The 15,828-nt window shown below is 33.7% G+C and overlaps 2 protein-coding genes across 8 annotated transcripts in view; both read right to left on the minus strand.

Annotated features, from left to right (window-relative positions):
- LOC133836184 (tyrosine-protein kinase Fer) overlaps positions 1-13,995 on the minus strand; it is a 29,321-nt gene extending 15,326 nt beyond the window's left edge. For 2 of the 7 annotated variants that reach the window (XM_062266522.1, XM_062266518.1), the window contains exons 1-3: positions 13,756-13,992; positions 12,141-12,426; positions 9,543-9,730 (exon numbers count right to left, since the gene is read on the minus strand). In XM_062266522.1, the coding sequence (XP_062122506.1) occupies positions 9,543-9,730; positions 12,141-12,336 (384 nt within the window). In that variant the 5' untranslated portion in view covers positions 12,337-12,426; positions 13,756-13,992. Of the gene's footprint in view, positions 1-9,542; positions 9,731-12,140; positions 12,427-13,755 lie in introns of all 7 variants that reach the window. The other 5 variants (XM_062266525.1, XM_062266520.1, XM_062266521.1 and 2 more) reach the window with 5 other exon arrangements.
- Positions 13,996-14,900: 905 nt separating this feature from the next.
- On the minus strand, positions 14,901-15,403 carry LOC133836353 (protein FMC1 homolog). The gene is given in 2 exon segments (XM_062266798.1): positions 14,901-15,335; positions 15,337-15,403. Coding segments are annotated over 2 exon segments (309 nt in total). The 5' UTR covers position 15,403; the 3' UTR covers positions 14,901-15,092.
- Between the last annotated feature and the right edge of the window lie 425 nt (positions 15,404-15,828).

Below are 15,828 nucleotides of genomic sequence, written 5' to 3' on the forward strand. Positions count from 1 at the left end.
ACAGACGGACAGACGGACATGGCTAGATCGTCTCGGCTGTTGACGCTGATCAAGAATATATATACTTTATAGGGTCGGAGATGCCTCCTTCTACCTGTTACATACATTTCCTGCCGGCACAAAGTTATAATACCCTTCTACCCTATGGGTAGCGGGTATAAAAATTCTGAAAATTTGGTTGCGATAGAATAAAAATTGTAAAAGGTATTTAAAAAATAATGTCATATGCCAAAAGCTGCCGATGCATTCGGGAGCTGATTTCGTCGATAGTCTGGTATATTTTGTAGTCTATGGTATAAATATATCTCTCGATATATCTTGGTATAGTAGTTTGCTATATTTTAAGAATAATTAATTACTCTTTGTTGTGTTTTTATTGAAAGTGGATAGCAGGAATCTCACACATGAATGTAACTTTCTTACTTGTTGCATATGAAATCTTGGTATTTTAAATTACGATTGTACAATTTGTAATTAATTTTATTTAGATTGCAAATATCAGATTGAAGCAGGTGTTTCATATATAGCAACCTACTTGTGTCGGCTCTGATTGCGATTGCGACTGCAATCTTTATACTGTTAAATTCTTGGTAATAATCATTAGATGCTTCTGTCTATCAGTTGGCTTTCGAGCACTAATTAGTCAAAGACATGGTAGAGACTGGAAAGTCAAGTGTGAGCAATAGCGACTTAGGAGTTGAGCTACTTTCGCAATTGAAAGTTTAAACGGATTTAAAAGAATTTCTCTTTCGTAGTAATTGACAGCAATTCATTTTGATTCAGCATTTGCGAGTGTGGCTTACTTCTGTTACGAATGTGGATTGGGATCTGTTAAACAGAAAAATAAAATAACGAAAAATTAAAGTTCACTCTGATGCATTGCGCATTCCTTTAGACTAAACTAAAAACAACGCCATTTATACAAAGAAATACGATAAACCCAATAATATTATTCATTCTATTGACCTCACAAGATTAGAAAAACCGTTTATTTTTTATCGCTGCGCACAATACCAGGCATTGATAATCATTGTCGGCATTGAAATAAGCTTATTGTTTCTGCTCATAAAGAGAAAAAAGCATGTGCTTGAGAGCTCGTAGGTAAGTGCAAACTATACCGTAAGCTACAATACTAAAGTTATCAGCTTCAACTTCAGACTAAATGCCCAGCATGATGTTGGTATATCTGAACGTTGTCCGACGCTGCCACAGCTCAATGGATGTATAGTACATGTGTTTGTTATCACGGGACCCACAAAAATAAAAATAATAAGAAGAATGCCAGCAAACCCTATGAAATTCGACTAATATTTCCAATTTTAAGTAACACGTCGAATACTTTATTTTATTTTTTTCGCAAATGAAGCATTCAAGCAAATGATTGCCATAATTGTTGTTCTTACTGATGCAGGAGCGATTACGTTGCGATTATAAATCATACTTAGAAGTCATTGAAGAAACAATTTAGTTTTGCCAAAGTCATGGCTGTGGGTGTTTCTAAACAGACGAGGTTTATTTTGAATTAAGAATTTAAGAATTCGAGCACAATTTTGACTTCTGAATTTTTCACTTGTTCTTTATAACAGTTTCCCAATTATCCTCATAAATTTGTATATCCGCGCAACTCGCTCGTTTAAAAATTTCGACCCACAGGGTATTGATACTCCAATATTGGAATGTATAAGGATGTCAAATCAGCTGTTATACCCGCCACCTATAGGGTAGAAGGGTGTTGGAACGTTGGTCATCGAGGAAATGTAAATGTAAAGTAACAGGCAGTAGAAGAAGAAGTATATATATTCAACAGCAGAGACAATATTTTAATTTTAATAATTTTAAACCTAAAGTCGATTGTTTCTACATACAATAATAACTATAGTCTTTATGATTTCTGAAAGTTTGGTTGATCAGATAAAAATTTATGTAGACAAAAAAAAAACTAAGAAGTAATTTTATACTCTAGATATAGAAAAATAGATTTTGGTATTTTTGTGGAATATTAATTTGATATGTTTTAAGAGTAATACCGCACTGTTTTGCTTTTATTCGAAATGTGTAGCGGGTATGTCAGAATCGAGCACACTCGACAGTAGCTTTCTTAGGCACACTCAAAAAGACATTGAAAAATCGGCCCTTAGAACATTTGGGAACAGCGCTTAAAAGGCAAATTTCGAATATTTTATTGTGGTGTGCTATTCGCTCATTTTGATAAGCACAAGTACATATATTTATGTATATGTAGCTTAAAATTCGCTTTGAGGGTTATTTTTTTCTATCTTTCTTTTCCATCTGGTTCGACACTGACATTACATGGATTGGTGCTCAAGTACGTTTAATGAGCACAAACAAACAATTTCGTTGTCCTTTTCGACGTTGCGTTCAAGGTGATATTGTGTAAAAATCGATGAATGTACAGCAATGCAATTATTTAAAGAAATACAAGCATGACATTGCCTTTGGTATTGTAATGTTGGTTTCACATTCACATGAATATTTACGTTTAGTTCTGGCGAGACCCATGCCCTCACTTTTGTGGTTTCAACAGTTGACCCAACGACAATTTTAAAAGACTTATAAAATTTGGAGGCCCTTTTCACGATACTTGCTATGCAGGTGCGCAGACATGATAAATACAACGCAATTTTAATCTATAAACTATAAGATATATTTTGAATGTATAATCAATATACCAAAAATACATTATGGTATATTTTAGAATTTTTCTTTGGTGTAATTATTTTGTATATGCTATTGCATTTGTATTTTTCAATGTATTTTTTGCCAAAGTTTATGTTGCACTTTATTGCGATTTCCTCAACATTTTCTCAAGAGCAAAAAGAAAATTATTCATTATTTTTAATCTTGTATTAATGTTATTACAATATTAGACTTAAAGAAATTTGAAAAATAAACTCAAGTTTCATTATTATTTTTTGGCAAAGGCACAATTATTCGATAGCTTTTAGGTATTAGTTGGCCTCTATAATAAATGATCATCTCGAAAGCTGAAAAAGGGACATCATCCAGCTAATGTAAAATAACGATGTATTTGTTACAATGCTCGCATTGCATAGAGATTTTCAATTTATCCGCTGTTCTCAGAATAGCGAAATTGGATCCATATAAAATAAAAACGGTGCAAAATTTTTGCGGCGCCTTTTGTTCCGCCGTTCCCAGCAAACATTTTTTTAAGTGTATCGAAACTACGAAACTATATGTGGATGCCAAATCAGCAGTTCCACATACGAAAACAAGTAAGAAAGCTACAGTCGAGTGTACTCGACTGTGAGATACCCGCTACCCATTTTGAATAAAAGAAATATATTTTGCGGTATTTTCTCAAAATATACCGAATATACTGCGAAAATACTAAAAATATACCAAATGGTATATTTGGTATATCGACATAGTACCGTATTCAAAATATATCATAGACGGTACAATATACCAGATTGTTAGCCAAAGCAACTAAGACCCCTAGCAAGTAGGCGTTTTTGCCCATACAAAAGTATTTCTTTAATAACTTCGACAATTTTTATCTGATCGCAACCAAATTTTCAGAAATCATAACTACTATAGTAGTTATTATATATACCAAAAGCTTTAAAAATAACGCTTGTAATTCGATTTTTTTTGATTTGCGGGGGCGGAAGTGGGCGTGGTAAAAATTTGAAACAAACTTGATCTGCGTGCAAACATAACAAATGCTGTCGAAAAAAAAAAAATCTATCTCTTATAGTCTCTGAGATCCAGTGTTTCATACGGACAGACACACAGACGGACAGACGAACATGGCTATATCGTCTCGGCTGTTGACGCTGATCAAGAATATATATACTTTATAGGGTCGGAGATGCCTCCTTCTACCTGTTACATACATTTCCTGCCGGCACAAAGTTATAATACCCTTCTACCCTATGGGTAGCGGGTATAAATAGACAACCTATTATTCAGCACTCATATTGGAAGAGCGAAGAGAAGCATCAAGATGGGTAACAAAATTAAAAAGAGAACGTCTGAGCCATTTTCTCGTGTGGAGACGCATAGAAATAGACAATCTAGCCATGTCCGTCTGTCCGTAAGAAACACTGGATCACAGAGACTATAAGAGACAGAGATATAATTTGTTATGTTTGCACGCAGATCAAGTTTGTTTTAAATCTTTGCCACGCCGAATAACAAGCGTAATTTTAAAGCTATGAAATTTTGGTATATACAATAATAATAGTCTTTGTGATTTCTGAAAATTTGATAGCGATCAGATAAAAAATTGTCGAAGTTATTTAAGAAATACTTTTGTTTGGGGAAAAACGCCTACTTACTTAGGGGTCTTAGTTGCCTTGGCTGACAATCTGCTATATTTTCCAGTCTGTGGTGATACTGTATCATTATACAAATTATACAATTTATCATATTACAGTATTTTTGTAGTACATATTTAATTTTGATATATTTTGAGAATAATACCGAAATATTTTGCTTTTATTCAAACTGGGTAGCGGGTATCTCACAATCGAGCACACTCGACTGTAGCTTTTTTACTTGTTTTGATTTAAAGCTGTGATTTAATGATATATTATACAAATTTAATAATTGTCAGGGATTTTATGTCGATTTTTTATAGTTAATTGTTGTTAAACCAATTTTTTTTCGAGTTTGGGCGTGTGCTAATACCTCTTTCACGGCGTTTGAAACAAATTTAACCTCACACAAGCTCTAATAGGAAATGGTCGCCCACACTATAATACATCCAGGACATTTGTTACTATTACTTATGCATTAAGAGAAATTTTATGCACGTGCCAACGATACCTAAAAAAATTGCTTATTCTATTAAATGGCAGAAAAATTTCATTCCAGTTAAGCACATAATGGGTGTCCTATTCAAGTGGCAAACAGTGTAACTTTGCAGGCGCAGAAAATGTATCCAACAGGCAGATGAAGCCTTCTATGAGCAATAAAAAGTATATTCCTGAATATGATCTTAGATTCGTCGCCAATATTAACTAACAGTTTTAAGGTGATATGCAATGTGCAAATAATAGTCTTAAATCATTAATTTGAATAATGCCATGAATTTTTCGTCATTTTCAAAAATGGATAGTGGGTATTTCACAGTTGAGCTTTTCTGCTTGAATTTTTTTGGTATATATATAATGCTTTTTTATTGGCGCTGTTCCAAATTAGCGAATAGAATTCTCGTAAACAGAATTTTATTTTCGGTTGCCATACTGATGAAATTAAACACAAAAGGTACACAAAATAACCATATATGTACATATATAACTATAATCATATGAAATATGTTTGTTACTAGTCAAATTTTCGAATTTTAAACGAAATGACTATTTAAAAATACAGATTTACAACAAAATAAGTAAAATTAATATTATTATTACTTACAAACTTTATATATATATATTTAATTATATATATAAATATATATATATATATATAAATATATCGTTATACAGATGTCAACAGATAACATTCTTACTGTTTTTTTTATTCCTTACTATTATATCACTTTAATTTATCATTACCAAGATATATTAATTTTTACGATTTTCATTACTGATACAGAAATTCATATTCTATAGTTTTTTTGGCTCCATATTTTTTTAAAAGAGGTCATCAAGAGGATGCGTTTTGGCATCTGATCTATACTTAAAGCAGGTATTATTCTAGATGACTTAAATAACAAAAGTGAGACGGAAGGGTATAGTTTGCACATATTGGTCTATTTTAACTTAACAGTTACTTCCTGAATAGACATTGGTATATATGTATATTTATATTAATACTATATACATAAAGGGATAAAAACATTCATAGAATACCTATTGTTTTGTATTTCGTTAAGATTATTAATGGAGACGAAGAGATGGGAAAAGCATGTTTGTTATTAGCAAGCACTTTTCTTTATTCCTTACAAACCTTCCTGTTTCGTATCTGCTCTACATTATTAAAATCTGTGCAGATTTTTATATATACATTGTATACAGAATATTTGGCAATAAGCGAACTTGTCGTCATTTCTCGATCTTCAAAACGAACACAATGTTTTGCTTATAAATAAACGCACAAAGTTGTATACAAACGGTATTTTGTCGACGTTTTCTTGTTTATATTAAAATTTGACGTGGGAGTGAGCACAACCAGATCCACGGGCTGGCTAAGCAAATTAGTACAGCATGCTTCATGTACTGAATAACAAAAGAGAAAGCGACAGTCGAGTGTGCTCGACATTGAGTTACTCCAGATGAGCAACATTTTGAACATTTGTCTATTAAATAAAAGCAATTATTAGAAAAAAACTGATGAAATCCCATTCATTGCTCATTTTTATGGCAACAAAATCGCAGCAAAGTTGCAATATTTTCTTGATTTTAAATTTCATATATAATCTTGCGGCTCCATAATATTAATTAATGCTATTTCTTTCATTTTGCTGATATGAGTCCGGAATAATACGTAAGTTGTCTATTTTTTCGCATGTGAAACTGCTGTTTTTGCAATAAAATTCCAATATCAGAGTATCGTGCTGGGCATTACGGAACGAAATTTTGCACGGCCATTTTATACCCGCTACCCATAGGGTGAAGGGGTATAATAACTTTGTGCCGGCAGGAAATATACATAGTATGTAACAGACATACGGAGGCATCTCAGACCCTATAAGATATATATATTCTTGATCAGCGTCAACAGCTGAGACGATCTAGCCATGTCCGTCGGTCCGTAAGAAACACTGGATCTCAGAGACTATAACAGATAGATTTGTATATTATGTATTATGTTTGTTTGTTTCAAATTTTTTCCACGCTGACTTCCGCTCCCACAAATCTGGTACATTTTCCACTTTATGGTATATTTTGAATGTGGTATATACTGTTTGGTATATTTTCAGTATTTTTGTAATATAATATATTATTTTGGTATGTTTTGAGAATAATACCGCAATATTTTGCTTTTATTCAAAATGGTTATCGGATATCTCACACTGTGGCTTTCTTACTTTGTTTTTGTTTGTATTTAATGATTCTTCATAGTACCTTACTAATACATGAACATGAATAAATAATAACAAAATAAATGTAAAAATTTATTTCTCAAAAATTTCGTTTTTTTGAATTGTCATATAGTGTCTATTCTGTATCTTGTGACTATTATTTAAGGAAGAATTTGAAAGTAAACACCATCAAAATACAGAGCGTAAAAAGCTGGACTCAAAATCTTTGAAATCGATAAGGTCCGTGAAAGTATTTCTGATCTGCGCAATTAGATATATTGCAATTATACAATCAATACTCGCGCTCGTTCTCCATCGATGTTTCCACCCTTGACAACGCGACAACGATGCACGCCACGCCATGACGTCATGCTCTTAAACATGGTTTCATTGCGGCAATAGACATACTATATTATGGCACAGTCAAAGTAGTTGTTGTTTTCTTCTTCCACGGGAATGACAAACAGTTGCAGCTAAGAGCAACAAAAATAACAAAGACAATCGTAATATATACATACTTACGAGTATATATATGTATATATGCTAGGCTTTTCGGCATACATACTCATATATATGTAAATATTTGCTATCAGCAAATATTATCTCTAATCTTTTGCAATGCACCGACTGCTTGGTATATAACCAAAACATAATTTCTCATGTACTATGTACCAATTAGGAGCACTTGAGAACTCTAGAGGAAGGTCACAGCAGTTCAATTAAATGGCTCACCAACTCGCCGTCTACATGGTCATTTGCCTTTAGCTTTCAGTATCAGAGCGAATAAGTGGACACATGATATTCAAATATAAAGGGGGAAGCACAATAAAGATGGTATTTAATTTTCGGAAAAAAGAAACATGGTCATGAAGAGAATTCAAACCCGTCGATCATAATTGAAATATGTCTGCTTATACATATAGACAATATACAAACGTAGTGAATGCTCAAATGCTTATAGTATTATTTTATTGAAGAATCTGGAATGGAGCTGCAATCTAGCTGTAAAAAAAAACTCAAAAAGATTTTTAATCTTAAGGGGCCTATTCAACTGAGATCATAAGCTGGTGCTCATGCGTTTACTTGTACAATAATGGCGTTGCTGTATTCGCACATTCAATTATACTCCCATTGCTGATGTCGAAGTCGCTTTTATTTTTTGTTCACTTGCTCGCACTATCTTATCACAGTATCTACAATATCAATGGCGTACTGTATGTCTTTGAGGTTATTGTTGGCTTTGATGTTGTTGTTATTGCGTATGCACATGAATGTATTAATAAATTCTTTAAATGTACCTACTATTGTAATTAATATGAGAGAACAACCTCTTACACATACATTTACCCAGCGTAGGGGCCTTTTTCAATTCTGTTTTCTAACAAATGTAAATCAATCCTAGCAATCTGCGGTCTGCCAATAAATATGCGAAGCCCTAGCCGAACGGGCAAATGTGCAATTCTACTAGGAAGTCAAACTTGCGTCAAGGCCTACGGGTCATGTAAAGGTCTTTATTGAAAATTGGTAGCAGGTCGAGCACACTCGACTATAGCTTTGCTTCTTGTTTATTAATGTCGGAATAACTATAAGTACACATTACGAGTCCATGACTAACACAAAAAGTTCACAACACAGCTTCTTCGAGATGTCTCATTTCTCAATTTTCTCAATTCAGCTACTCCGCGAATTTAAAGAATTAAACTCAATTGAAACAAGATAAATTAAGCGATCGAAATAAAATGCCTACATAAATTAGTTTTCTCTCCTCTTTTCTCAAAAATATCGATGACTATAGAATACTCTTTATAAATCACCTACCCTATGGTTGATTAATTCCACTACAGTTTTACCGAGATGCATTTACGTTAAATATTAATAATTTAAATTTATAATTTACATTATACTTAATTATTAATTTAATCATCTGATTTAATGAAGAGGTTTCTACTTATTCCAAGTTTCTGCTTTCTTCTATTTTATGTTGTAATCTAATTAAATAAATGTGTAATATAATATATGTAATATTGACCTTTGATTATAAAAAAATCGAATGACAAGTATAATTTGGATGCTTACAACTAAAACTATAGTCCTTATGATTCCTGGATATATTGTTGCGATCAGATACAAATTGTGGAAGATATTGAAAAAAAATAAATAAAAAGTAATCTTCAACATAAACACAAAAAAAAACAAATATAGTCTTTAGGAAGCATTTATGCTTGCGAGCAAATTGAATACCTAAAAGCTTATCAAGAATCATAAGTACCCCCTACGTTCAGTACAAAAACGTTGAATTCAGAAATACATTCTCATTGCTTCATATTTTTCCTACTTGCTTTTTATTAACGCTGGGTAGCAGGTACCTCACAGTCGAGCACCCTCGAAAGCTATCTAATAGCAGAGCAATGCTTTAATTGAAGGCAAAACAAATACGTATACTATTTTACAATTACAAGTAATATTTGACTTTAAAAATATTCTCGTTTATGGTTTAAATATTATATCAGAAAACTGTTTGAGTACTCACATGATTCAGACGTGCTGCAATTTTGCTGTGCTCCTCCTGATAAGACTTGCGCGCTTTGCGTTTGTCTTGTGAGAGGTGAGCCAACTTGTCGCAAATAACTTCAAGTTGTTCGGCATTCAATTTAAACTGCTTCGCTTGCTGGTCAAGCTCATCCATGTAAGATCGCCAAGACTTTGTGATGAGACTGCCTAAAATACAAATAATAATAAAAAAAAAAACATTTTCAGGTAACGATGCTTGCGTAAAAATATGTTCACTTAATCAAAGCCCATGGCATGTCTCCTAACGAACTTTGGGCGTAAAAAATGCACCAAATTTAAAAATCAAAGAAAATCAATTTATATATCTCAAAATCCTTGAAATATTGCAATGTAATATAATGTAAGTTAATAGCAGCCAAGCTAACAAAGTTTTGTTTATTGCAGTACGTATTTTATCAGTTTATTTAAAATTAGTTTTTTTGATTATTGTATAGTTGTATATCAGAGCCAATTGACAAATAAAGTCGCAAGTTCTTGAAAAAGGTGAAAATCTACTTTGTAGCAAATTTACAAGTCTGAAAGTAGTCATTGACTTGCCGCTTCACCTAACACCAGGGTTTATGGCTTAATAGTCAGTATAGCAATTGTGACTTAGTTAACACTGAACATTACAACATTCACCCATAGGGTCGAGGGGTATTACAACTTTGAGCATGCTGGAAATGTGTGTAACAGGTAAAATGACCCACCCTTGGCCGCAAAATGAATATGCTCTTGATCAGCGTCAACATCAAATGGGATTTTCTATGGTATGTTTAAAATGTAAAAATATATTAATATACCAATTATAGCATTCGGTATATTCGGTATTTATTTAAAGCGGGTATCACATAATGGAGCACACTCGATTGTAGCTTACTTACTTGTTTAGCGTTGCGCTCATCAAGAGTTTTTCTAGAGCGATTAGACTTTAAGACCCCAACATGTTATGCAAAGAGTTAAGCATTTACACTCCTTTATACAGATTTAATCTCAATTTGTCGTGCTCTTAACTATTATATAATTTGTCTGACATGAAATCGATATGCGATCAAGGCGATGTCGCTGTACTTTCCTATAGGACCAAGTTGACTGACCCGCTAGCGTCGCATTGTGAGACCACGACAATTTACTGGCGTGTGGCCAATCAGTGAAGGCGAAAGTTTTTGGCGCATTATTTGCAGCTTATCAATAACCCCGCCTGTGACTAATACCAACATAGTATCCTGCGATGTCTCTAGCTCATTCCACAACAAGCTGAATCCATTCACTCGAGTGAGTAATACAAATTGTACATAGTATTGTGGGCAAACCTCAGTTAGCTTAGAAAAAAATGCCATAAATGCATGACTATGGCACATATATCTTATAAGCTTCTAAACATTCATCGGTGTCTATATAGAGTAATAAAAGAAGAAAGCTACTGCGTACAAACATTTTGTTATTATATGTGAAACCAATTTCAAGTTTATGACGATATAGTTGAATGAATATTTAATAATGGTTTACTTTTCGATTCGAAGTAAACAACAACTTTTCATATTACTACACCTCATGTAAAATATATTTGTTTTAATTTCAATTTGCGATCTGAAGAGGGCCAAATATATCAAACAAATAACAAGTAAAATAGCTACAGTCAAGTGTGCTCGAGCCGCTACCAATTTTCAAAAAAATCAAAACATTGCCGTATTATATATACCTAATTAACATACCGAAAAAATACTTAAATATACCGTAGGTATTTCGTTATAGTACTACATTGAAAATATATTATAGAGTAGAAAATACAGTTATTGCCAAGCAAAGCAACTAAGATCCGACAGCAGAATCCGTTTTCCATTGTTTAATACGGATAGTCCGACAAACGCGACAGATCGACATGGTTATATCGTCTCAGTGGCTAACGAGAAGAATATAATATATATGTACTTTAAAGGGTCAGAGATGACTGTTATAAGACCCTTTTACCCTACAGTTATCGGGTACAAAAAACTACAGGAATCCGATAACGCCGACATAATGAGAAGACAAATATGTGCAAGTAAGAGAGCTATAGAAAATCTTAGTCTCTGAGATCTAGGAGTTCATACGGACATGACTAGATCTTCTCTGATGTTGACGCTGATAATGACTATATGTATGTACTTTATAGGATCGGAGATGCCTTCTTATGCCTGTTACATACATTTCCTGCCGGTACAAAGTTATTATACTCTTCTACCCTATCGGTAACGGGTATGACAAGCATGCTGACAACAACAGCCACTGTATTTTAGAAATTTATACGATTATATTGAAGGACATCATCAGGAGTTCGGATCTGTTACAAGCATTGGCGTTTCTGACTTAAAATAACTTTAATGAGTTAGACAAACACAAAAGTTAGAAATAAAGTTATTTTGAGATACAGAAATTATAGCCTTTTAAATATTCTTTGGGTAACATTCGCATTGTATTCGTTTAATCGAACATAAAATATGATATACATATGATCTATAAGAATATATATAAATAGAATTGAAGTGTCTCGGCGGATATTTTAATTTATAAGAATATCAATATCTCGAGAGCTTACCTTGCATTTCATCAGCTCGATCAATTTTAAGTCCCTGTTGAGCAACCGCAGCCAAACTGATAGCGTATTCCTTGTCGCACTTGGCTTTCAATTGAATAGATCGCTTCATGGTCTCCATTAGACGCAGTTCTGCATCTTGGCGGACGATCAACGCTTCATGAGCTGCACGGCTCTGCAACGCCGATGAGAAGCCCATTTTGGCTTTGTGATTTACTTTCGAAGCGATCGAATTTGATTATTGTTATTATTATTTTGCAAAATTAACAATGAGTAACAAGTGGCAGAGCTAAAAATGAAACATATATGAATAACTTCACTTCTGAAAATTGCACAACACAGTCTCGAAATACACAACACACACATCACATCGCGCCACAAATAAGAGTAGACATATGGAGAACACTTGTTGCATGCCAATACTAATCGCCATAAACATGTGCCGATTATATGTACACTCTCTTTTTGATCGCACTCGGGCTCTCTGTTATTTTTATAATTTTTGTCACACACTTTGAGATACTTTTAAAAGCTCTCGCAGCCAAAAAAAAACTTTCACATGCAGTTGTCGTCACAATTGAGGCCATCGCTGTTCGACATATTTGCACTTGACGCGATATTTTCTTGAACACTGAACATAGCTTGAGGGGTTTTTTGATAAACGAGATTATTAGGGAGAATCCCGGCTCTCTAAATATAGTCGAACATACATATATGTACACTTGCCCCTAATAAGCGCTTTGTTTTTTAGCTTGGCTAAAAATTTAAATTCAGCGGGTTTGTTTTGTCGTATTTTTAAATTGGTATCTGGGTTGTATGTTGGTGCTTTTCTCACTTCAATTGAACTTTTGTAAATTTTTTTCTGCGACACAGTTGTTGCTCTTTTCGTTTCACACAGCCGAAGACTTAAAACTTGTTTTTCCCGCTTTTTGGTGAGCAAACAAAAATAAACATTGCCAAGTCGCGTCAACTGTCGAGTCAATAAGGAAACGACGCAACGTTAACGTTAACGGCAGCGACAGCAGCCGCAGACGCAGCCACAGCAGCAATTGTGCATAGTGCAGTACTAGGTACATACATATGTACATATGTATGTAAGCATCTTACGGATACAAAGATACTAGTACTGATACTATTACGCCCAACTGCGCTTGTCGTACCTATGCGTATTCTTGTTTCTCTATGTTGGAAATTGCAGCAAGTCAAGTAAAACATAAACGGGTTAGCTAGCCATAGTCATAGCTACAAACAATCGCAGCCAGCAAAAACAACCACAACAATAATAACAACCCTGGCTGCGAAGAAGAGAACAACAAATCAGCAACAACAATACGTGGTGATGAAAGAACACCAAGAGCCAGAACACCAATTGCAAACTCACAGTTATATGTAATTCTATAAACTATAATTCTTGTGCAGATCGAAACACGCAAGCTGCTTAGCTTATTTTTCCAATTTATTTTTCCTTTTTCTTCTGGGTGGGGTTGTCACTTGCAACAAGATTTATCAGCGCAAAAAGCGTTGAAATTGCATTATCTTCATATGCACCAGTATGAATATATTTTCATACAAGATTATATACAATATACACTTAATAGGTTGCTCATTTTATTATTACAATTAACAATCTGTTGAGTATACCCGTCGCACTGTAACCATAGGAACTCGTTCCTTAACTATAGATGCTTTACCGTCACATGGCCAGCTCACAGAGCCACTGAGTAACTCTACACTACCAAAATAAAAGATACGTGTACCGCGCAACCATCAGAAATAAAATAGGCACAATTGTACCGAAACGAAACGAAGCAAAACAAAACGAATCGAACCGTCTGCCTTGAATGCTTAGTGAAAACTGAGCGCCGAGCGACTAAAATGACGGCGATGACGTTGTACAAGACGACGCCGCTGCCGACAAGCAGCGAATGAGCAATACGAGCTAAGTGAGAGAGTCAATAAAACCGGTTGAACGTAACCCAGCAGACGAATTCCAATGTTTTGATAAAGGAATACAACAAAGCTTGTTTCAACTGATTTTCTGATTTTATCATTTCAAGCACTATGTATAACATATATATGTATTTCCTTGAGTTTGTTAAATTATACAATATGTAATATGCAAAGCACTAATATTTTAGCTTCCAACACGACTGCATTCTTAAGGAACGTGAAAATGCGGAGTATCGGAATATTGTGTAGAAGTATAGAAATGTGCTCCTTATTTATATTTTTAGAAACACGGATAATGATAATAATTATCTGATTATCATTAAGAGTTCACCTCACGAAAAAACATGATACGTTAAGATGAACATTTAGACAAATGTTCATATAACCGACTCGCCAGTTGTCCCGCAACCATTTTAAAGATACTTAGCATTCCTCTTAGATATGAATATATATACATATCTAGTCGTCGATTCATCAATTGAAATCCATGAGTAATTTTAAAACCGTTCACAATAGTAGCAATTATAAGGTAAACGAGCCTCGAACCCGTGTCATTTATGCAATAACTAAATTGATGAAAATACAAATACCCTCTAGGATTCTTTTCTCAAATATACTTGTATAAAAAATAACTTCATATAGTGTTTCTTTTTTTAATATACCCTAAATGCATATTTCAAGAAATATATTTTCAAGAAATATTTGTAACCTATACTTATACTTACTTAAAATGAAAAAGTAGAGCTAAAGCTTAAATAGATTAAAGGAATTTTAATGTCCTATATTGTTTTTGATTTAAATATTACGTTTTTGGCACAATTTTAATCTAATAGAACAGTGGACTCTGTGGTCTTTTTATTACAATATTTTATCTTACGAACGAAACATAATATAAGAAATGCCAATGCTATCGCAACTTACAAGTTTCACACTTTATTTTAATTAAAAAGTGCGTGACATTTACAATTTAAGTCTCAATGTTATCATTAAATTGAAGAATGCCCATCATTTAGGATCCGTAGGCAGTTTGAATCCCACAAGGTCTGCAGTTTCTTTTACGGATCGTTCGCCGCGACCATGATACTCCCTGTAAATCTCGTTGTATTTACGTTGGCTACTCAAATATGTAAGGTACGTCTGCCCCAAAAAGATTGCCTCATTGCGAGCTTTGCACAATTGCTGGTCGGTTGTTTCAAATCTTTTGTACTGTGCCCGTATATAACGAGCAGCCAGAGATTTTTTTCATATCGTTAGCATCGGAAGCTGCTTGCCGTAACTCGTGCAGCAATGATCGAAGAACTTTTGATCCAGACATACTGTGGAAAACCAAATAACGCAGTTAAGATTAATACACTTTTTATAATTTATAATTATTTATGATTACGTTATTCGAGAACGCACGGCTGAAACAGCTGATAAGCCTAGCGTTGCCACTTTGAATGACAAAAACATATGTAATAGGCTGTTTACACTAGAGGAGCGTTAACTTCTACTTCCAATAAAGGGACACCTCGTTGTCGTGAGGGAAGAGAATATAACAGCGTCAATTTCTAACGCGAATACTACAAGCTCGTCATAAGTATTTTTATCTGGTGTATTAAGATTTTTGGTTATTTTTAGGAGCTTATTGAAATCGACTTAACGGAATTTAGAAATTTTTAATTTTTAAAGTGATTCAAATTTAGTGCCAATTACTTAAATATATACTTTATTTATCGATCGAAAACTCCACTCACTTCTT

Source organism: Drosophila sulfurigaster, chromosome 2R (genome assembly GCF_023558435.1).
Source record: "Drosophila sulfurigaster albostrigata strain 15112-1811.04 chromosome 2R, ASM2355843v2, whole genome shotgun sequence".
Classification (NCBI taxonomy): Eukaryota; Metazoa; Arthropoda; class Insecta; order Diptera; family Drosophilidae; genus Drosophila; species Drosophila sulfurigaster.